The following is a 24,088-nucleotide window of genomic DNA, read 5'->3' on the forward strand; positions in this document are numbered from 1 at the left end:
TATAATTTCAGTAAAAACATGCTGTTATGTTTAAAACCCAGATCTAATCCATATCTTCTCTTTTACTGCCACCAGCGACTCTATACGCTGATGACATCATCATTTATACATCTGATTCTTTAAACCCGCTTTTTGTATCGCTTCTTGTGCATTAAAGTCGTGGAGTCACACGGTTATCTTTACACTTACTAACATTTCACTCTGACTTTAAGTGACTTTTCTTTCCTTAAGTGACATTTGGAAGCAGCCGGGTTAAAAAAACAACTTAAAAGTCTGCGTCGGAAGCCGAAGACATGAGAAGAATCCGGGAGCAGCTTGATGTTAAAACCGTCCACTTTAATACCAAACAAGTCTTCCTGCAGCTCCGTCCAGCATGTCTGATCAGCTCCTGTCCTCCCGTCCCGCTGAGCCAAACCACACAAATGTGTTTTTCTCATTCCAGCTCCTTTAAGCTTTATCAGCCAGAAGTCTGCGGCTGCGACAATCCATTTTATCTTATTTCACTTTGTCCTCTTTACATAATTGACTGCAGCAGAGAAACAATGGAGCTTCACTTCTCCGCTCTCAGCCTCCACCGTGCGTCTTCATGTTTTAATTGACAGTGAGTTAAGCTCCACGCGTGAAGCAGGAAGCAGGATAATAAAACGCCAAACGACAATCTGACGACCCAAAGACACTGAAACTCCTCCACCTGCTGAAGCTTCTTCTAAATCCACTGAACTCCACCTCCACCTCCGCCTCCACCCACCAATAAGACGGCTGGAAACCACAGAACCAGGCGGAGCTTAGAGGAAAACACTCATTTGGCTTGTTTGTTACGCAACAACGGCTGAATTTCTTTTATGGAGACGAACAAACAACCTGCCAATTACCTGTGGAAAACCTGGATTCCTCACTAAATACATACACACACACACGCACACGCACACACACACACACACACACACACTGAACTTACTTTCCCCAATAACTGAAGGAAGGTTTGGAACCATTGGAGAAAAGTTGTGTTTCGACGAGTTTTGACACTATTGGCTTTAAATCAGCTCTTTAAAACAGATTCTTCTCACTGACAAGCAGAATTATTATTATTATAAGATAATATGAAAGTAAAGTCTCAATCTGCCTTTGTTTTAGTGGTAAAAGTATTAATAAATGATTAAAACCTGAATATTTCAACAATATTCTTCCTCAGTTCACCTTCAGTGTTTCTTTATCTTCAAATACTATTTCACATTATGATCATTATTCTCTATGATAAACTATCTCAGTATCTTTTCCACACTAGATTGTTTATTGTGATGAACTTTGGACTGGATTTAAAACCTCGACATCTTTCACTTTCAATCCCCGCAAAAAATTATATTAATTTCCAGACTTTTTGAGTGTTTGCAACCACACACACACACACACACACACAGGATACACACTATACACACTCAGCAGGATCTGAGCACTCACCTTTCAGCCGGACGACAATGAGCTGCACCGCAGGAGGCTGGCAGACATGTTGCCACGGTTACAAGGCTTTGCCCCCATTCAAACTGCTGGGTGGGGGCAAAGTGTGTGTGTGTGTGTGTGTGTGTGTGTGTGTGTGTGTGTGTGTGTGTGTGTGTGTGTGTGTGTGTGTGTGTGTGTGTGTGTGTGATGTTGAGTAGTTGTCAAGGAGACACTTCAGTCACTGGTGTGACGGCGACTCAGAGCTGCAGGACGTACTTCTTTAAATTGGGTTCACAATCACACAGGAGCCAGATATGCACGCACACACACACACACACACACACACACACACGCACACACACACACACACACACACACACACACACACACACACACACACACACACACACACACACACACACACACACACACACACACACACACACAACACACACACACACACAGAGGGAGCAGTGGCCCTGAGCGGCACTCGGCTCTGAACCGACCTGCAGGAACAGACACACCTGTAAAGATCCAGGTCGTCATGAAGGTCAAAGGTTAAACGATTCAATCCCACAGAAGCCTGAAGCTTCATCAAGCCTTAACTGGACGAGACGCCACCTGACCTCTGACCTCTGACCTCCTCCTCACACCTCTACTCTCTGGATGAGACGACTGGAAGAAGGGAAAACGTCGTTCTCGTTTCCTAATAATCCCGCCGACCGGCCTTCAAACCAAACCACTCCAGTCCAGGCGACGGCCAATCAAAGCTCCACTCCAATCAAAGCTGCATCATGAAGAATCCCCCCGTCAGGCGGAGGAGGACGGCGCTGGGCGGAGGCGGCGCCCGGCCAGTAATTGTGTTTATGTGTGTAGATGTAGGAGGAGGCGACGTACGGCTGCAGAGATGAACGGCTCTAATAACTGGAGGGGACTTAAAAGGCCATTTCATAATTACTGCCTCTTCGACTGGAGGACCACCGGGGGGGGGGGGGGGGGGGGGGGGGGGGGGGGGGGGATGTGCAGTGAAGCAAACAGCTTCACTTTACACCTCGACGAGGAAACTCTTCCCGTCCAGCTCGGATATTTGAACACTTATTACAGAAAATGACTCAAGTCGCGACATATAGTCGATTTTAATGATGCGAAATGTCCAGAAAACTGTTGCATTATGGGTGTTTTTACAAAGTTATGTCATTCATCATCTCGGTGTCGCGACTCTTCGGAAATTTGTTTTTTAAAAAAAATCGCTTTTCTTTGGTTTTGGAGCCTCCAGTGGTTCAGCAATGAGCTCACAGTGGTACAAGAGGAAAACATGGCCGACGAGTGTGTGTGTCTGTGTGTGTGTGTGTGTGTGTGTGTGTGTGTGAGTGTGTGTTGGAGCGGCTCCCAGGTGTGTTGTAAGAGAAAGGGTAGCTCGCTGCCAGGGAGATGTTAAGACTCTAAAAGAGAGGAATGGAGGGATGAACGGAGGGATATCTGTCCATTACTCTCCAAGCTGTCTGCACACACACACACACACACACACACGCACACACACACACACACACACACACGCCTGGTGGAGGAAGCTGGAGCTTGTTCACCATAATCACATAAAGCTGAACAGACGCGGCTGCAGCTGAGCGGGAAGGAGAAAAGTGAAGATTACAGACGGAGAGAGACAAAAAAAAAAAAAAAAAAGACAAAAAAAAAAAGGGGGGGGGGATCAGCCTGTTGAGAGAGAGAAAATAAGTGAGTGATCATGAGCAGAGGATTGGATGTTGAGAGAGACGGAGACGCAGGGATGAAGTTGTGGGATTGAAGAAGGGATGAGCCGGGCAACAAAGAGCAGGAGACGGAGAGAATAATCAAGGGACGGGCGATTGGAGGAGGACGAGTGCAGGATGACATGAGAGCAGGGAGAGGAGGAAGAGAACTCAAAGCTCCATTGAAGATGGAGACAGAGAGAGAGAGAGAGAGAGAGAGAGAGAGAGAGAGAGAGAGAGGAGGAGTGCAGCACCTCGACCAGAGTGAAGAAGGTTTTATCCAGATTAAAGAAGGCCTCTTAAGACCATCCCACTAATGAAATATGTCAAAGCCCATAAAGAAACACTGAGGCCACTTAGGAAGGGGGGGGAGTGGAGGGGGGAGGGGGTGGGGGCAGGAAGCTGGGGAAAAATCCACCGCATCAGCAAAAATGAGAAACACGCAAAAGCTCCGTCAATACGCATTAGCAGAGACGTCAACCAGAGGAAGAAAAACGAGTAGAAAGGAGAAAGCTGCTGTGGAGAAATGGATCACTTTATTTATCAGGGAGGAAGAGGAGGAGGAGGAGGAGGAAGAGGAGGAAGAGGAGGAAGAGGAGGAAGAGGATGATCCACTTGTGGGAATGCTTAGTACGGGGGATTGAGGTCAGCAGAGGTACGCAGGTTGTTTGTATTCCACTGCTAACAGGGTGTGTGTGTGTGTGTGTGTGGTGTGTGTGTGTGTGTGTGTGTGTGTGTGTGTGTGTGTGTGTGTGTGTGTGTGTGTGTGTGTGTGTGTGTGTGTGTCAGCTGGACGATGTGAGCAACATGTGGCTCATGATCCACAACAACACCACCTTCACATCCTCAGGCTGGAAACGAGGCGAGGCAGGTGTCAAATTACCGTATTTTGTAAAAATTGGGAAAGGGAGCCTGGGAAATAAGTTTTTGGAGGAGGAGGAGGAAGAAGAGGAGGAGGAGGAGGAGGAGGAACAGGAGGAGGAGGAAGAAGAGGAGGAGGACGATGAACAGGAGGAGGAGGAGGAGGAGGATGATGAAGAGGAGGAAGGGGAGGAGGAGGAGGAGGAGGAGGAGGAGGAAGAGGAGGAGGCTGGTCTTACCTCTCCCGGGGCCGATCAATGAGCCCACGTTGCTCTCGTCGGCCACTGAAACATAAAAAACAAGGCCTGGTCAGTCTGGTTCCTCCAAAACAAAAGGAGACGTGATGGAGGGATGAAAGGAGAGCAGAAAAGAAGTGAGACAAAGGGAGGAATAATAAGAGGAGGAGAAATAACGCGGGACAATCACAGCTTTTCATTATTATTTCTCTTAAATATTCCTTTTCATTTTTTATGAGGTCAATTTTCCCGGCGGACGGACGAGGGCGAGCGAGAGAGATAGAGAGAGAGAGAATAATGGAGGGACAAAGAACAAAGTGATGAAAAGTGAGAGAAGCAATGCAGCAGGTAGCGTGGAACAAAAATTTAAATATATTAAAAAAATAGTCCACAATGAATAAAAGTGAAGCAGAAATTAAAAGAAAAAAAAGAAAAAGAAAAGACAAAGAAATTGCTTTTTTGCGGGAAACATGAAATGAAATAAAAATGTAATATTTTCAAAGTAAAAGTGGCCACATGACCCTGGCCGGCGGCCAAGTTTGTTTCTGCTGCCAGAGAACAGAACGTCTTTTTTTTTTTTTTAAAACAACTCTTTAAAGTTGTGGATGTTTTTTTCTTCACGCCGCGACGACGCCACGACGACGCCACGACGACGCCACGACGACGCCGTGACGACGACGCCGCGACGACGCCGTGACGACGACGCCACGACGACGCCACGACGACGCCACGACGACGCCGTGACGACGACGCCGCGACGACGCGCCGCTTCGCTTTGTTCCATCAAATCAAACTGTGTTTTAAGGCTCTTTAAGCATTTTTTTAAAGGTTTCAATGGTTTTGAGGCGTCTCGTCTCACAGCTCGGCCTCGTGGCGCCGAGTCGGCGTTTCTCCGTCCGTCAGCGTTCCGACTGTCCACTGCTACAACCTCTCCGTCACTTCTAACCAGCTTGTTTCTCTTTGGAGACGGAAGAAATGAATAGAAGCTGAGAAGACGTGGAAAAAGAAGAGGAAGAAAAAAAAAACAACCCAGATTGAGACGGAGGACGGCCAGAGATGGAGAGAGAGGAGAGTGATAGGAGAGGCTATTCAGTGTGTGTGTGTGTGTGTGTGTGTGTGTGTGTGTGTGTGGTGTGTGTGTGTGTGTGTGTGTGTGTGTGTGTCCATAATGAAAGCCAATCAGCTCTGGTGGCAGAGACGTGTGCTGCAGGAAGAAAGCCAATCCTCCCAACCTAATGAACCGGGATTGGAAATCAGAAAGAAGAAAGAGGGAGAGAGAGAGAGAGGGAGGGGAGGGAGGGAGGAGGGAGGGAGGGAGGGAGGAGAGCAGGCGCCACTCCTCGGCTCTCAGGTGAGAAACAAAGAGATAAGAGAAGATGAAGGGAGCGCAGAACAAAAACAAATAGAAACAGCTCCCTGAAGGAAAGAATAAAAAAAAAATAAAGAGTGGAGGAAGAAAGAGAAGAGAGGAGCGGAGGTATAGACGGGGTCAGCGCAGGTTAATGCCAGGAAATCGGTGCCTTGGTTCTCGCCTCACATTCGTAACACAAACCAAGATTAGGTTTTGTTCTTTTCGTGTGTGTGTGTGTGTGTGTGTGTGTGTGTGTGTGTGTGTGTGTGTGTGTGTGTGTGTGGCACAGCTCACCCAGGTCCATGCTCTTGGACGCTCTGTTGCGAGGGACGTTGTCGCCGTCGCTCACGAACGTCGGATAACCACTGGCAGGAGGGAGAGGACAACACACACACACACACACACACACACACACACACACACACACACACAGCGTGTTTTACAGATTACATAACTCCAGTGATTTATCCAGACACATTAAGCTCCGCCCACTCTCACTGGAAACTTGTCTTTAACAGAGGTGTGTGTGTGTGTGTGTGTGTGTGTGTGTGTGTGTGTGTGTGTGTGTGTGTGTGTGTGTGTAGTTTCCATGTTTTCTCTGGTTTCTCGCGGGGCTTTTCCGACCCGTCCCACCAGGAACCAATCAGAACGTCCCCGGCCTCACCTTTATAAATCCGTCCTCATCAGCAACACTTTTAAAATTTGACATCTTTTTCCAATTCCTGATGCCATTTTTTTCCCATCCGTGGCCCAAAACCAAGGTGAAATCTATTAAAATCTATTAATAGCAGTGGTTTCTATGAATAAAAACTTCAAATCCGCGGTGCTCAAAGGCCTGTCAGCCACTCGCTGAGCGTTTCCTTCAACCGACGATGGCGGCGACCCTGAGAGGAGGAGGAGTTCAGGATGGATCCATTTCTCCAGCGTCACTCGCCGCTGTGCCGTCGCCATGGTTACTGGATCTCGATGCAAAACAGGCCGCTGCAATTAGGCCGTCCGATCTAAATATTTCACGTGTGGAATATTGGCCGTAATGACTCTTCTTTATCTGCGAGCGCAGGGCGCCGCGCTAGCGGCGTCATTACGTGGCCTCCACGCGTCGTAATGGAGTGTGTGTGTGTGTGTGTGTGTGTGTGTGTGTGTGTGTGTGTGTGTGTGTGTGTGTGATGGCGGGTACCTGTGGCGCGGCGCTCGGTTCACTTCCTCCACGGTGCCGGGGGAACGGCGGCGGCGGGAAGCCGAGCTCCTCCTCCTCCTCGTCGTAGCTGTAGTAGGCGTAGCCGCCATTGGTCGCCGCGGCGGGAGACGGAGCTGAGAACGACGGCGGAGGAAAACGAGAAGAGCACAGACGTCGTTTATCGGGATGGTTTTCAACGCCAACGAGCCAGAGGTGACGACTCTGGGTGTCATCCCCAGATAGACGGTTCCCAGATAGACGGTTCCCAGATAGACGACTCCCAGATAGACGGTTCCCAGAGAGACGGTTCCCAGAGAGACGGTTCCCAGAGAGACGGTTCCCAGATAGACGGTTCCCAGATAGACGGTTCCCAGATAGACGGTTCCCAGATAGACGGTTCCCAGATAGACGACTCCCAGATAGACGATTCCCAGATAGACGATTCCCAGATAGACGATTCCCAGATAGACGATTCCCAGATAGACGATTCCCAGATAGACGACTCCCAGATAGACGGTTCCCAGATAGACGATTCCCAGATAGACAATTCCCAGATAGACAATTCCCAGATAGACGGTTCCCAGATAGACAAGTGTTTTTTTTCCCCCAGATAGACGATTCCTAGTTAGACGACTTAGTTTAAAATGGTGGCGGGTTAATTCTAAAAATAAAAAGCTGGTCCCGACGTCACACTAAAAACATACGTGTCTGCGTGTAAAAATACATTAATATTCACCCTCGATCACTGAAACGTTATCAATGATTGACTTATTATAGTAAGTCGTCTATCTGGGAACCGTCAATCTGGGAACCGTCTATCTGGGAATCGTCTATCTGGGAATCGTCAATCTGGGAATCGTCTATCTGGGAATCGTCAATCTGGGAATCGTCTATCTGGGAATCGTCTATCTGGGAATCGTCTATCTGGGAACCGTCTATCTGGGAACCGTCTATCTGGGAATCGTCTATCTGGGAATCGTCAATCTGGGAACCGTCTATCTGGGAACCGTCTATCTGGCAATCGTCTATCTGGGAATCGTCAATCTGGGAACCGTCTATCTGGGAATCGTCTATCTGGGAATCGTCTATCTGGGAATCGTCTATCTGGGAATCGTCTATCTGGGAATCGTCTATCTGGGAATCGTCTGTCTGGGAATCGTCTATCTGGGAATCGTCTGTCTGGGATGAAACTGGACCTGGATTTCTGTGGAACCTGAAGCGGGGAGAACTTTTATTCTAAGTTCTACTTTTAGACGTGGCGAAGCTCAAAATATCCTCATTATTTAAATTAATCATTTGAGCTCATTTAATTAGTGAGAGAGTGAAGAAGAGGCCGTCCTTTAGCTGGGATCAATACTGGAGCTTTACCTACACACCACACACACACACACACACACACACACACACACACACACACACACACACACACACACACACACACACACACACGGTAACCCCCCCCCCCCCCCCAACATTTCCATAAATTCTAAACCCACAACGTGCATCATTTCCCCTTTGAAAATAAAAAAAGAAAAGGTAAGGTGCAGTGTGATGGAGAGAGTGATGGAGAGAGAGTGATGGAGAGAGAGTGATGGAGAGAATGATGGAGAGCTGACCGAGTGAGAGAAGAGCATCTCCAGCTCCCTGCCTCCCGGTGGGGGGGGGGGTAGGAGGGAGAGAAAGAATTGAATTTAAAACAGTTTGTTAGTCTTTCTTGTTCCCTCTTTCTTTTCCACCACAACACGCTGCTCGATACCCGACATGCAAATCCGGCCCACTTAGGAGTCGTTTCATCAGCGCAACCATTCCAAGGTCAGATCTTTTTGCACATGAAAAGAAGAGCGCGCGCGCTCGGAAAAACACAGCTAATGACTCGTCTTCCTGCCGCTATAAATATGCAGGGGGGGGGTGGGGGGGGGGGGGGGGGGGCAAAGAAGAGGGAGACACACACTCACACACACTCTGCTCACCACTTCTGGAGGTGGGGGTGTAGCTGGTACTGGTGGAGCTGGGGGGTCTGCTGGAGGCCGGGGGCCTCTGGTCCTGCCATGAAGAGAGGAGGATGTATCACTACATATATATAGAATATTCTAACTTCCAACAGATTATCACGGTCAAAAGTCAGGTTTCATCCCAGATAGACGATTCCAGATTGACGATTCCCAGATTGACGATTCCCAGATTGACGATTCCCAGGGAGACGATTCCCAGATTGACGATTCCCAGGGAGACGACTTAATATAATAGTGAATTATTTGTGTCCCAGGTCACTACAATGCTACGAATAATTCACTCATTATCTTAAGTCGTCCAACTGGGAATCGTCTAACTGGAACGACACCATCCATCAGGATGTGGGACGATGTAGCTGTAATCTATTTTTAACCACGAGGACGACGTGTTTTCTTACATCCACCTGTGGATGCCGGTGCACCATCCTCCATGCTGGTGCACCTGGCTCTTAAAGGGACAGACGCTTTATTTCTGATTCACTCAGAAACTTTCAGCTCGTCAGACTCAAGCTGGAGTTTAAACCTCCGAGGAGACGAGCAACACTTTAAATCAACCACTACGTCACCGTCACACATCACATCTCCACCATCACATCTCCACCATCACACCATCACATCTTCACCATCACATCATCACATCTCCACCATCACATCTCCACCATCACACCATCATATATCCACCATCACACCGTCATGTCTCCACCATCACATCTCCACCATCACACCGTCACATCTCCACCATCACACCATCACACCTCCACCATCACACCACCATATCATCAACATCTCCACCATCACATCTCCACCATCACATCTCCACCATCACACCATCATATATCCACCATCACACCGTCATGTCTCCACCCATCACATCACCACCATCACATCTCCACCATCACACCATCACATCTCCACCATCACACCATCACACCTCCACCATCACACCACCATATCATCACATCTCCACCACCATCACATCTCCCACCATCACATCTCCACCATCACACCATCACATCTCCACCATCACACCGTCACATCTCCACCATCACACCATCACACCTCCACCATCACACCACCATATCATCACATCTCCACCATCACATCTCCACCATCACATCTCCACCATCACACATCATATATCCACCATCACACCGTCATGTCTCCACCATCACATCTCCACCATCACATCTTCCCACCATCACACCATCATATATCCACCATCACACCGTCATGTCTCCACCATCACATCTCCACCATCACATCTCCACCATCACACCATCACATCTCCACCATCACACCATCACACCTCCACCATCACACCACCATATCATCACATCTCCACCATCACATCTCCACCATCACATCTCCACCATCACACCATCACATCTCCACCATCACACCGTCACATCTCCACCATCACACCGTCATGTCTCCACCATCCCACCATCACATCTCCACCATCACATCATCATATCTCCACCATCCCACCATCATATCTCCACCATCACACCATCATATCTCCACCATCACATCTCCACCATCACACCATCAAATCTCCACCATCCCACCATCACATCTCCACATCACACAATCACATCTCCACCATCACACCATCATATCTCCACCATCACATCTCCACCATCACATCATCATATCTCCACCATCCCACCATCATATCTCCACCATCACACCATCATATCTCCACCATCACATCTCCACCATCACACCATCATATCTCCACCATCCCACCGTCACATCTCCACCATCACACCGTCACATCTCCACCATCACACCATCATATCTCCACATCCCACCATCACATCTCCACCATCACACCATCACATCTCCACCATCACATCATCATATCTCCACCATCCCACCATCACATCTCCACCATCACACAATCACATCTCCACCATCACACCATCATATCTCCACCATCACATCTCCACCATCACATCATCATATCTCCACCATCCCACCATCATATCTCCACCATCACACCATCATATCTCCACCATCACATCTCCACCATCACACCATCATGTTCTCCACCATCCCACCGTCACATCTCCACCATCACACCGTCACATCTCCACCATCCCACCATCACATCTCCACCATCACACCATCATGTCTCCACCATCACACCATCATGTCTCCACCATCACACCATCATATCTCCACCATCTCCACCATCACATCTCCACCATCTCCACCATCACACCATCACACCTCCACCATCACACCACCATATCATCACATCTCCACCATCACATCTCCACCATCACACCATCACATCTCCACATCATACACCATCACATCTCCACCATCACACCGTCATGTCTCCACCATCACACCATCATATCTCCACCATCCCACCATCACATCTCCACCATCACACCATCACATCTCCACCATCACACCGTCATGTCTCCACCATCACACCATCATATCTCCACCATCCCACCATCACATCTCCACCATCACACCATCAGATCTCCACCATCACATCTCCACCATCACATCCCCACCATCACATCTCCACCATCACACCATCATGTCTCCACCATCACACCATCATATCTCCACCATCACACCATCACACCTCACCAGTTCCAGCTTCACTTTCACACCACAAACAACCCACAGCGAACAAGGAAAAGAAGAAGAGGCTCTTCAAGCTTCGCCAAACCCAGAAAGTGTGAAAAGCTCCTTCTGAGATCCAACTTGAATTTTCTTGTGTGGAAAAAAAGAAAAACAACAAAAAAAAGCAGAAATAAAATCACAGTTGAATCAGTCGGAGGATTTTTGCGATTCACCTCGGAGAACGAGGGATAAACAAACCACACAATATTCAGAATTGTGATTTTTGTGAAGCAGATTTGTCGACCAGACGACGTATTTCATCTCCGATATCAAACTCTGATATTCACTCCATCCAGGTTTTGTGTTCGCAGGTGAATCTCGGTGCGTTTGGACACTTTGGACGTGTAAAAAACCGACGCAGATACATTTCCAGATACGCTGGTGACAAAAACAAGCTTCTCTTCATGTGATAATTACGATAATCCTGAAAGCAGCGACAGGCAGGTTACTGAACAGCCATGCAGCACTACAAAGGAACCCCCCCCTCGACCCCCCCACTGTGCTGATGGGAATCAGCGCTGCAGGATAAAAGAAGCTTCCTCTGGCCTCACACACACACACACACACACACACACACACACACACACACACACACACACACACACACACACACACACACACACACACACACACACACACACACACTTGTTTAGGTGTAAGAAAGCAGTTGGTAGTAGGAGCTTATAACAATGGAAGGTATCCTCCTGATATCAAAGCGGCGAGCGAGGTGTAGCCGCGGCGAGTATTGGTGGCGGTGGCGGCGGTGGTGGCGGCGGCTGTGCGCTCCCCGGGGGATCATTAGCCGACGCCACGCGTCTTAATGTGTCACCACATCACAGCTGTCAATCACTTTGAGCCCTTATATATGTGTGTCACATGAATCTGCAAAGTTCTGACAGGCCTGCCGTACGTGTCGCTGACACATAAGTCCCATCACAGCCCCCCCCCTAGTGCCCCCCCCCCTCCATCCATCCATCCCGGCCTCCAGTTTGCCGGAGGCTTTAGAAGCAGCCTGCAGACAGGCAGTCAGATATCTTAATCCCACAACAATAAGCAAACAGGAGGTGTGATGGTGGAGGAGGGTGGAGGAGGGGGGGTGGAGGGGGGGGTCCATCCATGCAGCCAGTCTTACCTACAGCTGCACACAAAGCGGCTTAACTGTGCCTCGCCTCCTCCTCTGACCCTAAAAGATGGTTTCCTCACTTTGTTTCATCGAAGCAGCAGCGGAGATCAAACGTCAACGGGGGGAATCGGGGGGGCGAGTGAAGGACGGACAAACGTCTTGTTCCAGATGGAACTTTAGAAACCCAATGGAAGCTGTGAGCTCGTTCTGAGTTTTGATGATCTCCAGTTTGTAGCTTCGACCCAGTGACAGAACGAGGCGATCGTTTGTGAACTGATCTGGGATCAGGTGCCGACGGAGACGAGCAGGACGACGCAGCCATGGGCTGATCTCTGAACTGAACACACGTGTAAACGCCATAATCAAGCCGAGGCTCCGCCTCTCCTCCGGCTCCTCGTCAAGCCTCTTCAAATCGACGCCGCAGGTTCAAGAGTTCAGAGACGAAGACACTGAAGGCGCGGCGGCGGCGGCGTTAGCGTCCCGCTCATCAGGGAGCGGCGACTCTTGATTGAGACGGCGCTCCGCCACTTACCGCCGGGGATTAAACTCCAGAGCCTCTCCGGCACAAACCAGGTGAGACGAAGTGAAGGTTGCGGCTTCGCGTGACGTTTTGACACCCGAGTTCTCAGGAATCTCGCCAACGTTTCCATCAGACGTTGTTGAAATACGCTCATTAATCCCATAAGTGATGTAGAGAGGGGGAATTTTACATTTCTGATAAGCTGCCACGTGTTTATTTATTTTTTTATTTTCTAAGACTCGTGTGGCGTCAAGAGGAGCTGAAGAGGAAGAGAAGAAAAGAAACAAACCAAGTGGAGGAGGAGGAGGAGAAGAAGAAGAAGAAGAAGAGAGGCATGCAGGAGCTTTTCACGTCGGCTTTATTTCACAGAGGAAGCAGGCAGGAGGAGAACAGCTTCAAACCAAACCAGGAGGAGGAGTTACAGAAACACCAGCAGGAAGAGAGAAGAAACCAGCGGAGCTGCTCGGTTAAAACAAAACAAAACAAAAACAAAGGCATGAACAGAGAGAGAGAGAAGGTCTCGGTGGGAGAATCACTTCCAGAGCGTCGACAGTTCAGATCAGTTCCTCCTCCATGAGAACAAGATGGGTTCCAATCACATTTAGCCCCTTAAAGTGTCAGAGGGCGGGGTTACGTGGTGCACCTGAACGCATCGCTCCTGCAGTTAGAACCAGAACAACTGTGAGGGGCGTGGCCTGTCGTGAGGGGGCGTGGCCTGCAGGTTTGGCAAGTTTCTTATCGGACTACGAACATTCCTGCAGAAAAACCTTTTTTAAAACTTTTTTTCCGTCTTGTTCTCATGGCTTCAGGAAACGAGTCTGGGGAGCTTTTAGAACGAAACACACTGGAGACGCTTTTTAAAAATCGAGGAATTCACAAAACCTGTTTGTTCCTGAGAGATTTTAGCTTCTGATTTGATCATTTTTGTCGATTTTGACAAAGAAGAAATGTAATTTGCACTTGTGGGTCTCACACACACACACACACACACAACACACACACACACACACACACACACACACACACACACACACCCACACACACACACACACACACACACACACACACACACACACACACACAACCACACACACACACACACACACACACACACACACACACTCAGTGGCCCCAGTGTTTCCTGGTCAGCGCTCGATCGTGAGCGTCGTTGTGCGCCTCTGCGTACGCGTGCCTGCCGGTGTGACTCCTGCCACCGGGTGGCGCCGGCGGCTCGCCGTACATCATCCCCGCCATCGCTCGGATGTTTTCAGTGTAACTGCGCGTGAGTCTGGACTGCGCGTTGTCCAGCTCGCCGCCGCCGGTTCGGCCATGTGTGTTCCTGCACTGGTTTAAGTTTCCCTCCGTTCGTCTGTCTAAGCTGCTCGCCGTCCGGCTGTTGGAGCGGAGCCAAACTCGTAGCCGCCGGGCCTCCGGGCCAACCCGTAGGTGTAGCGGGTGTGCGTCTGCGGCGGCTCGGACGCCCGCCTCCTCAGCGTGGGGAGGAGCGAGGAGCAGCGGCGAGGCAGCGGCGGCGGCGGCTGCCGGGGGCGGCAGGCGGCGCCCGCTAGTACCTGATAGCCGGAGGCCGGTCGGACGTCGGAAGTTGGCGGGACGCCGGGACGCCGGCTGCCGAGGAGGGAGGACTGACGGCCTGCGGGAAGATTTCACAACACGTTTAAAGCTGAGGAAACTCGCCGCCGCCGCGGGAAAACAAACAAAACAATCGTAAAATGAAAAAGTTAGATTTTTTTTTACTCTGACAACCAGAAACGTCAAATTGTTTTGCCAAATGAAAAAGAAAATCCAACAATTACGTATTGATTTCAAATCCTCACAACAAAAACACAAAGAAACTTCCAGGCGTGTTTCTGGAACTATTTACACTTGGGACATTTATTTACGTTTATTAAAAGAAGAAGAAGGAGGGGTGGGGGTGGGGGTGGGGGGGTCCCGGTACCTGCTGGGGGGGGCGCGGCACTCGCAGCACCACCAGCTGGATGGTCCCTCTGGCGTTGCCCTCCGACGACAATGGACCGCCGCAGCGTCTCCATGGCGGTGTGGTTGGAGCGGCCCAGCAGGGACTCGCCGTTCACCGCGATCATCTGGTCGTTCACAGTTCAGGCGGCCGTCCTGCGGAGGGGGGAGGGGGGGGGGGTTCACATATAAATATAATCTGGTGGAATCTCCAGCATGAAGAAGAAGCTTGTTTGTCGTCAGTTGAACCAGAAAGAAGCAGCAGTGATGAACTCCACTGTGGCTGCAATACCAGCCTGGACCACAAGGTGGTACATCGAGTCTCGCAATCAAAATGTAAACTTGAACGACTGGATTACCTAATGGTGGTATCAGCAGTATTTTGTATTTTCATGCACCCTCCCGCCCTGCAGTCTGGCCGGCAGCCACCAGGGGGGCGAGTGACGCTTCGTTTATCAACTCATGAAAGAATAAAACACGGCAGTTCTGTTAACGTCGCAAAGTACGTCGACAACAGAAAAAGAGAGAGCCGCAAGTGTTGCATAAGGTAAGACACAAGGCCGCTGGACAGCAATATTAAAGGAGAGAGAGAGAGAAGAAGAGGGAAGGCAAGGAAATTGTAGAGTTAGCAATCTAGAGAGAGTGGGAGCCGTGATAAATACATAGAGCAGCTAATGGAAAAGCCTCCGTGGGCAGTAAATCACTTCTAAGTGTTTTAAATAGCAGCCTCTTGTAGAGAAGCAACGCTGAATAGTGCCCTGGAGAGAGAGAGGGAGGGAGAGAGAGAGGGAGGGAGGGAGGGAGGGCGAGAGAGAGAGGGAGATCAAATAAGGCTAAAAGAAGGATAAAAAAAGAGGGATGAAGGACTTTGACACCGGTTGAGTGTGTGAGCAGTCGTGACAGATTGATCACGGTCAGCTGACCTCTGACCCCCCCCTCATTAACCAGGCCCCGTCTGGGTTGACCCCAGATGCATGCTGGGAGAGCGCCGGGGCTTCCTGAGGTCATTTAAAATTGATGTTTATGCTAAACATGGCGTCTGCGATCCTCCAGTCATTTCTGCACGTAGTTTTAATTAGTCGATCATGTGACGCCAGAGATTGTTTTTTACTTTTAGTAATGTTTTTTAATGGAACTCTTTCATTATATATATAAGTTATAGGTCCCCCCCCCCCCCCCCCCCCCCCGCTCTGATCTCGTCTCCGAGACTCGTCCCTCAGATCTCACCGGGTCGCCGTGTCGGAGCCGGGATCCCACACCCAGCGTTTATCTGCAACGCCACACTCGTCTACGGTGGCGAGGCTCGACATGTCGGGGGGGGGGGGTGAGGGGGGGGGGGGGGGGGGGGAGGCCAAGTGGAGGAATCTCCAAAGTGCTGAAGTGTTTTTCTTCCCGACGTGCTCACAACTTGAAGTGAGCTGCAGGGGTGAGGTCGCGGCGACGAGGCCCCTCGGGGTCGGAGGGGGTCGGGGGGGGTCAGAGGTCAAGGGAAGCAAAGAGGGAGAGGAAATGAGAGAAGAACGAGAGCAGAGAGAGGAACGGAGGGAGGAGATGAAACTAGAACAACTGGCACAAGAAGGAAGGAAATGATGTCTCAGCACAAGATGGAGAAAGTGTCTTCCAGAGTCCCTGCTTATAGCTGTTCTACTCTATTCTACTCTATTCTATTTGCATTCCATTCTATTATATTCTATTCTACTCTATTCCATTACATTCTTTTCTATCCCATTGCATTCTATCCCATTCTATTCTATTCCATTGCATTCTATTCTATCCTGTGCCATTATATTATATATTCTATTCTATCCCATTCTATTCTATTCCATTCTATTCCACTCTATTCTATTCTACTCTATTCTCCAGAGAGTGGCCCCACCTTGTACGCGGCCCCCCCGTGTATGATGGACTTGATGAAGATGCCCAGGTCCTCCCCGGTCTCCCGGGACTTGTTCCCCTTCAGACTGACGCCCAGACCAGCCGACCCCGTCTCGTTCAGCGGGATCTCGTACATCAGCTGCTCCCGGCCGTCCTCCAGCACCAGGCCGCCGCCGCCGCCCTCCTCCTTCTGACGGAACAGAGACGCAAAGTTTACATTGAAGATGAAGCTGGTGGTGGGGGGGGTGGAGGAGGGTGGAGGAGGGTGGAGGAGGGTGGAGGAGGACGACAGGAGCAGGAGAGTCGTGTCCTGGAGACGAAGGAGCGACGAGGGAGAAGAAGAAACCCGCGGCAGAGAGGTTATTCCATTTGGAGATGAAAGGCAGACGGAGAGCGAGAGCCATTTCTAAAGGAAACATAATAACCCTTTCATAGTGCAGTGGGGGGGGGGGGTGGGGGGGGGGGGGGGCACAGGAGCATTTAAAAGTAATAACCCATCCCTGAGGTATACCGACGTCTCCTCTGCTCTCACTCTTTACATTTCACCGTAATCTCTCCATCTCTCGGTGCATCTCACCCTTTGTCGCCGCTCCCCACCCCCCCTCCACCTGCCCCCCCCCCCCCCACCTGATGTGAGGAAAATGACCAAGGTGATGCTCAGAACTTAAAGAATGAGCAGAGAGAGAAAGAAGGAGGGAAGAGAGGCAACAAAAGAAGAACACCTGCTATTATGAGCTGGAAGAACGAAGAGCGGAGGAGAAGAACTGACAGGTCCCCCCCCCAGATTCGGGGGGGGGGGGGGACGCACGTCTTTTATTTTCTTTGAGAGCAGGGATGGAGGTGAAGAGGGTTGTGAGTGTGTGATGTGTCGCTCATCTTCCTCCTCGTCTTGCGGTTCAGAACCTCCGGTTCTCCTCCGACGCCTTAAAGTGACGGGACGTCAAAGACAGTCCTGCATTACGGCCGCCGTCACGGCGGCGGATTGCCGGGGCCTTACATCAGACGCCCTACACAGAGTCACATTGGCCCGGACCGGAAAGGTTGTCGGTTTGAATCCAGCTTCGCCGCCACGAGTCTTTATTTACCGCGATGAACAATTCGTGGTTCTTTGACGCGGTGGAGATTTAAAAAGCCTCCTGCTGCCCTCAAATGTTCTACACTGGAGGCGACTGGTTCCTTTACTCTCCACGGCGTGACGACGACGAGCCAAACCAAGCGACAGCCGTCCCTCAGAAGCCAGTCAGTCTATTTCCTCCCTCATGTCATCTGAGAATATTCAGTCCAGGCTTATTTTTATCAACAAGGCCTTTTCTTTTTTTTTCCCGAAACCAGAGGAATTACAAAGACGATCTGCCACTTCCTGCCGGAGAGACACTTGAGAGGCGACCTGGGAGGTTTGAACTGCTGGAGTGACGGAGCTGGAGAGGTGGAGGTGACGGAGCTGGAGAGGTGGAGGTGACGGAGCTGGAGAGGTGGAGGTGGCCAAATCAGAGCAGGGAGACGAGACACTAGAGAAATGACCAAGAGCAGCACCCGGCTCGTTTGCATCTATTTACACAACCAGTGAGTCTCAGCGGTGGTCCAGACTCTCTCTCTCTCACATGTCTCACTAATGCCCCGTCCTCCTCGGGGCAACTGAGACCCCTTGGCTCCAGTCTGTGACCCCCCCCACCTCCACCCCCTCCACCCCCCCGGTGGCCCTCAGCAATGGCTCTTTAACAAGCCTCTAGCCGGGGGAGAGACCACCCTCCACCCTCTTCAACACCCAAATGAGGAGACAAAAAGAAGCCTTCTCCCTCCCCGGGGTGGGTGGCAGTGGGGGGGGGGGGGGGGTAACAGTGATTACACACAGAGCCTTTTGTTGCTGAGGATTTCTAAATGGGGGGTTTCAAAGCAGGGGGGATTAGCGGTGAGAGCGACATTCAATTAAGATGAGATCTCGCCGCGCTCGGCGGCGGCGGCGACGACGGTGCTGCCAATTAATCGCCTTAATGTCTGGCTCTTCGCAGCATTACACCTTTACCTCCTGGCGGGGGAGGAGGGATGGAGGGATGGAGGGACGGAGGGAGAGAGTAAACAGACGACACGGAGGACTGATCCTCTGCCGGACGAATCATCTTCCTGTGAGCTGACGGAGGCAGAGGGTCACCATGTGCAGACTGACCCTCCATCCTGTAATAACTCTGCCACACACACACACACACACACACACACACACACACACACACACACACACACACACACACACACACACACATCACGCCCTTCTCGAAAAAAAATAAAAAACTTCTAATCTGCACCCGAAACAAAACCGAGGCCCTGTGAAGTAATGAGAGCGTCGAGCGGAAGAGACACAGAAATGCTGACAGGAATGAAAGTGTGATTAGAAGTTATCACTTTTTAATTAATGAGAGAGAGAGAGACAGAGAGAGAGAGAGAGAGAGAGCGAGAGAGAGAGAGAGAGAGAGAGAGAGACTTTTTGTATCCTGATAATGAGGCTAATTCACCGGCTTTCTTGCTTTTCTTTCGACTGGACGGAGACGTTCCGCCTCGCAGCGCCGCCGCACATCAATACCTCTCGATTGAAACTAATCAATCTCCTCCTCCAGAAGTCGACTTTAGTTGAAGGCGCGAGACGAAACGATGTGAGAGCCGGAGAGACGACCTGAATCCTGCAGAAGTGAAGGAAGCGTGTTGCTCCTACCAGCCAATCAGAGACCAAACCCTATATAGGGTCATCGGGGGTTCAGCCGATCACAATCAAGGTAGGCTCCTCCCCTTTGACTCCTCCCACGTGCGGGCGGAGCCAGTCCAGCTCACACAGACACAGCAGATTCTGAATGCAGCTGCTAGGATCCAATGTTCTAATGGAGGGGAAATAAACTTTGAATATCAGAGCGTCATTCGTGAGCTCGTTTATTTTGGCGTCAGCGACTGTCAGACTTCGGATTCATAATTATTTTGGTTACAAAACGCGCCGCTGTGAACACTAATCTCCGCCTTCATCTCGGCGTGCGGCGGCGGCGGCGATAATGAAGTGTGTGTCGCACGAGGAAGAAGAAGCGAGCGGGAAGTCAAAACGCAGCGATTTTCCTCAACGAGACGGCAGTTTAGAAAACACACCTTCAGTGAGAACTTTGGGCTGTTGGTTTCTGTGTGTGCGTGTGTGTGTGTGTGTGTGTGTGTGTGTGTGTGTGTGTGTGTGTGTAGGGGACATCAAAACGTCCTTTGAGCTGGAGGACTGTGGTGTAGATAAGGGCCAGATCTCAGGGGGCAACAACAACTTCAACAGCCGCGATAGAGAGACAGGAGTGAAGGCTCTCTCTTACAGCCCCCCCCCCCTCATCACCCCCCCTCCCTCTTCAAGTCTCTCTCCAAAGCACAAATACAAGCAAGTGTTAGATGAAGACTGTCGAGGCTCTTCAAAGTCTACTTGTTATGCCAAGACTGCCGGGCCATTAATGAGGGCAAACTATTTTCGGAAGCAGTAACTTAGCTGTTTAAAGGCGTGCCGAGCCGTGTGTGTGTGTGTGTGTGTGTGTGTGTGTGTGTGTGTGTGTGTGTGTGTGTGTGTGTGTGTGTGTGTGTAAGCCCTCATGTTCGAGGTTCTACTCTCTTATCGACTCCTCGGTGTTCAGGCGGTCGCTGAGGGCGTGATTGTGCGTCGTTCACTACAAAGCGCCTCGTCCTCCCGGCGCTTTGAAGGGAAGAAGAGGGAATAGCGTGAACGACCACAGAGGGCGGAAGAAAGACAACAGAGGTGCGCCGGCGAAACACATCCCTTGCCGAGCGAGTGACTTCCACAAAGAGCCATCTGGCTGCACGCGAGTGTTTGTTGATGAACTCCCCCGTGAGGCCCAGTCGGCCGGCGTCAGCCTCACGACCCTCGCCGCGACTCGTGACCCCGCCGCCGCAGGTAGACGCTCGCTTCACGGCCCCTCGCACGCCTTCCTGCGGGGAAGTGGTGCGACTTCCTGTGGCGTCGCTGTGTCAACACGGCAGAGCGGCGGCAGGAAGGCCGCAGCGTGCCAGCGCGGCGTTTGCGAGCGTGAGGTGCAGGAGGGCATCGGCGCGAAGAGGTTCCTCTTCTTTGAGGGGAAACAATGTGAGGGGGGGAAGTTTTGAAGGGGAGGGGGCGGGGATGAAGAGGGGCACCAGCCGGGAGTGTGTGTGTGTGTGTGTGTGTGTGTGTGTGTGTGTGGCGTCTCGCTCACCAGCTCCCGGGGCAGGAAGACGTCCTCCTGGCGTGCGACCACCACCGACACGCTCTCGCCCTGCTTGGTGCTGCGCAGCATGGCCACCAGCTCCTCCTGGCTGCGGCCCGTCATGTCCACTCCGTTCACCTGCAAACAACAACAACGCGGGGGCGGGTTAGCTCTACGGGGCTGAAGCCTGTCCCGTGGAGTCCGCTCAGCCGAGACGCTGTTACACCGTCTGCCCAGCAGGGGGGGGGGGGGGGGTCAGCGTCCTGCACTCTGCCTCGGTTCCACCTCCTCCCGGTGGCTCAGGTGTGCTTTACCTCCAGGATGCGGTCTCCGGGCTGCAGGCGGCCATCTTTGATGGCGGCGCCGCGCTGCAGGATGTTCTTGACGAGGATGGGTCCCGGCCCGGAGCCGGACGAGTCCCTGGTGACCACGGTGAAGCCCAGACCCTCAACACCTGCAGGGCAGAGACGCTGGAGTCACGTTGCGAAAAAACACAAGACTCAATTGTGACTTTTCAACTTCTTTGAATTGAATTTCCCCCCTGGTCTCTCTCTCTCTCCCTCTCTCTCTCTCTCTCTCCCTCTCTCCCTCTCTCTCTCTCTCTCTCTCTCTCCCTCTCTCTCTTTCCCTCTCTCTCTCGCGTCCTGCTGAAGCTGATCGCTGCTTTTAGCATCATCCTCCACATTAACTACTGTTAAGTGCCTGTTTTCCTCTGGGGGCTGCTTGCCGGGCTCACGGCTTCTCTTGGAGTCGGATTAGACAGACTCTGCCTTTAATTTCACGTGTGAGCAGGTTGAACGGTGGCTGATGGAGGGAGGCTGGGGAGAGAGGGAGAGAGAGAGAGAGAGAGAGAGAGAGAGAGAGAGAGAGAGAGAGAGAGAGAGAGAGAGAGAGAGAGAGGAACCTGAGAGATATTATTCCCTTCTCTGGCTTCCCTCCCCGGGGATGTGATGCGATTTCCTCTAAGATTTTTCTTGTGCTTGTGAGCCTGCATTTACTTTCTCTGTGTAGTCATTTACAAGTGTGTGTGTGTGTGTGTGTGTGTGTGTGTGTGTGTGTGTGTGTGTGTGTGTGTATTTTGAGACCACACACACACTTGCATGCATGAGCCATCAACCCCCAGAGCCTCCACCCTCTCCCTTTTTCACAGCCTCACAAGCCCCAAGCCATGAGTGAAATGTGCCACGCTCTCCGTGTGTGTGTGTGTGTGTGTGTGTGTGTGTGTGTGTGTGTGTGTGTGTGTGTGTGTGTGTGTGTGTGTGTGTGTGTGTGTGTGTGTGTGTGTGTGTGTGTGTGTGTGTGTGTGTGTGTGTGTGTGTGTGTGTGTGTGTGTGTGTGTGTGTGTGTGTGTGTGTGTGTGTGTGTGTGTGTGTGTGTGTGTGGCGAGAGCAAAGCCGCCGTGGCGCACTAAAGGCGGTGAGCGATGCTATCTGGTCGGCGAGCTAAGCCCCTGCCTGCCCTACATTAGCGCACCTTAAACCTCGCCGCCTGTCAATCACGGCGGAGAAAGAGCCTGTTGCCGGGGGAGACGGGGTTGGAAACCCCATAATACCCTCGGCTCGGCGCTTGCGTCAGGTGAAAGGGATGGAGGGAGACGGGTAAGAGAAGGAAAAGGAAGGGAGAGACAGTCTGAGGGTGAAGGTGCTACATCCAGCAGCAGGTCCTGGTTCACCTTTCTTCAGGTCGATGTTGATCCTCCGGCCCCCCTTCTTGGAGGCCAGGTTGTCCAGAGCAGCCAGGACCGGGTTCTTTCTGTCCGGCTGGTTCAGGGTGGGAGAGGACCGGGCGTCGCCTGCGGGATCACTTGGTGAAGATCTGTCGGCGGCGCCGGGTCCAATCCGGAGGTCTGCCTGTGGGGGTGCCGGCTCGGGGGTCCTGGCTCCTGAACCCGGTCGGACCGCCTCCGGTCTGGACCCGGCTCCTAACCCGGCTTTGGCTTCAGGCTGCAGGTCGACTTGAGCGCGGGTCACCAGGGGACTCCTGGTCCGGGAGGCGGGGTCTTTGAGGTCGCTGGTGAAGAGCTGGCCGATCACGCCCTTCTCGTAGCGAGACTTGTTGGCGGCAGGAAGGACCTCGAGTCGCACCGAGGACGAGCCCATCGCCTGGCGGAACACCTCCTGAGACCTGGGCAATGAGGGGACACCGTCAGAGAGGAGACACACCGTCAGAGAGGACAAACACCATCAGAGAGGAGACACACCATCAGAGAGGAGACACCGTCAGAGAGGAGACAGACCGTCAGAGAGGAGACAGACCGTCAGAGTGGAGACACCGTCAGAGAGGACAAACACCATCAGAGAGGAAACAGACCATCAGAGAGGAGACAGACCGTCAGAGAGGAGACACCGTCAGAGAGGAGACAGACCGTCAGAGTGGAGACACCGTCAGAGAGGAGACAGACCGTCAGAGAGGAGACAGACCGTCAGAGAGGAGACAGACCGTCAGAGAGGAGACAGACCGTCAGAGTGGAGACACCGTCAGAGAGGACAAACACCATCAGAGAGGAAACAGACCATCAGAGAGGAGACAGACCGTCAGAGAGGAGACACCGTCAGAGAGGAGACAGACCGTCAGAGTGGAGACACCGTCAGAGAGGAGACAGACCGTCAGAGAGGAGACAGACCGTCAGAGAGGAGACAGACCGTCAGATTGGAGACACCGTCAGAGAGGAGACAGACCGTCAGAGAGGAGACACCGTCAGAGAGGAGACAGACCGTCAGAGAGGAGACAGACCGTCAGAGAGGAGACAGACCGTCAGAGTGGAGACACCGTCAGAGAGGAGACAGACCGTCAGAGAGGAGACACCGTCAGAGAGGAGACAGACCATCAGAGAGGAGACAGACCGTCAGAGAGGAGACAGACCATCAGAGAGGAGACAGACCGTCAAAGAGGAGACACACCGTCAGAGAGGAGGCAGACC

General features: G+C 51.6%; 1 protein-coding gene across 1 annotated transcript; it reads right to left on the reverse strand.

Annotated features, from left to right (window-relative positions):
* Positions 1-4,285: 4,285 nt before the first annotated feature.
* Positions 4,286-23,292, reverse strand: LOC308148191 (partitioning defective 3 homolog B-like; the record flags this gene model as incomplete). The annotated part of the gene is given in 12 exon segments (XM_080521636.1): positions 4,286-4,330; positions 5,928-5,998; positions 6,811-6,944; positions 8,781-8,853; positions 14,686-14,765; positions 15,072-15,143; positions 15,145-15,228; positions 15,230-15,244; positions 16,965-17,153; positions 21,178-21,306; positions 21,483-21,622; positions 22,841-23,292. Coding segments are annotated over 12 exon segments (1,484 nt in total), but the record flags the coding sequence as incomplete, so codon positions are not given.
* Positions 23,293-24,088: the final 796 nt, after the last annotated feature.

This window comes from Blennius ocellaris, assembly GCF_963422515.1.
Source record: "Blennius ocellaris genome assembly, contig: SCAFFOLD_354, whole genome shotgun sequence".
Classification (NCBI taxonomy): Eukaryota; Metazoa; Chordata; class Actinopteri; order Blenniiformes; family Blenniidae; genus Blennius; species Blennius ocellaris.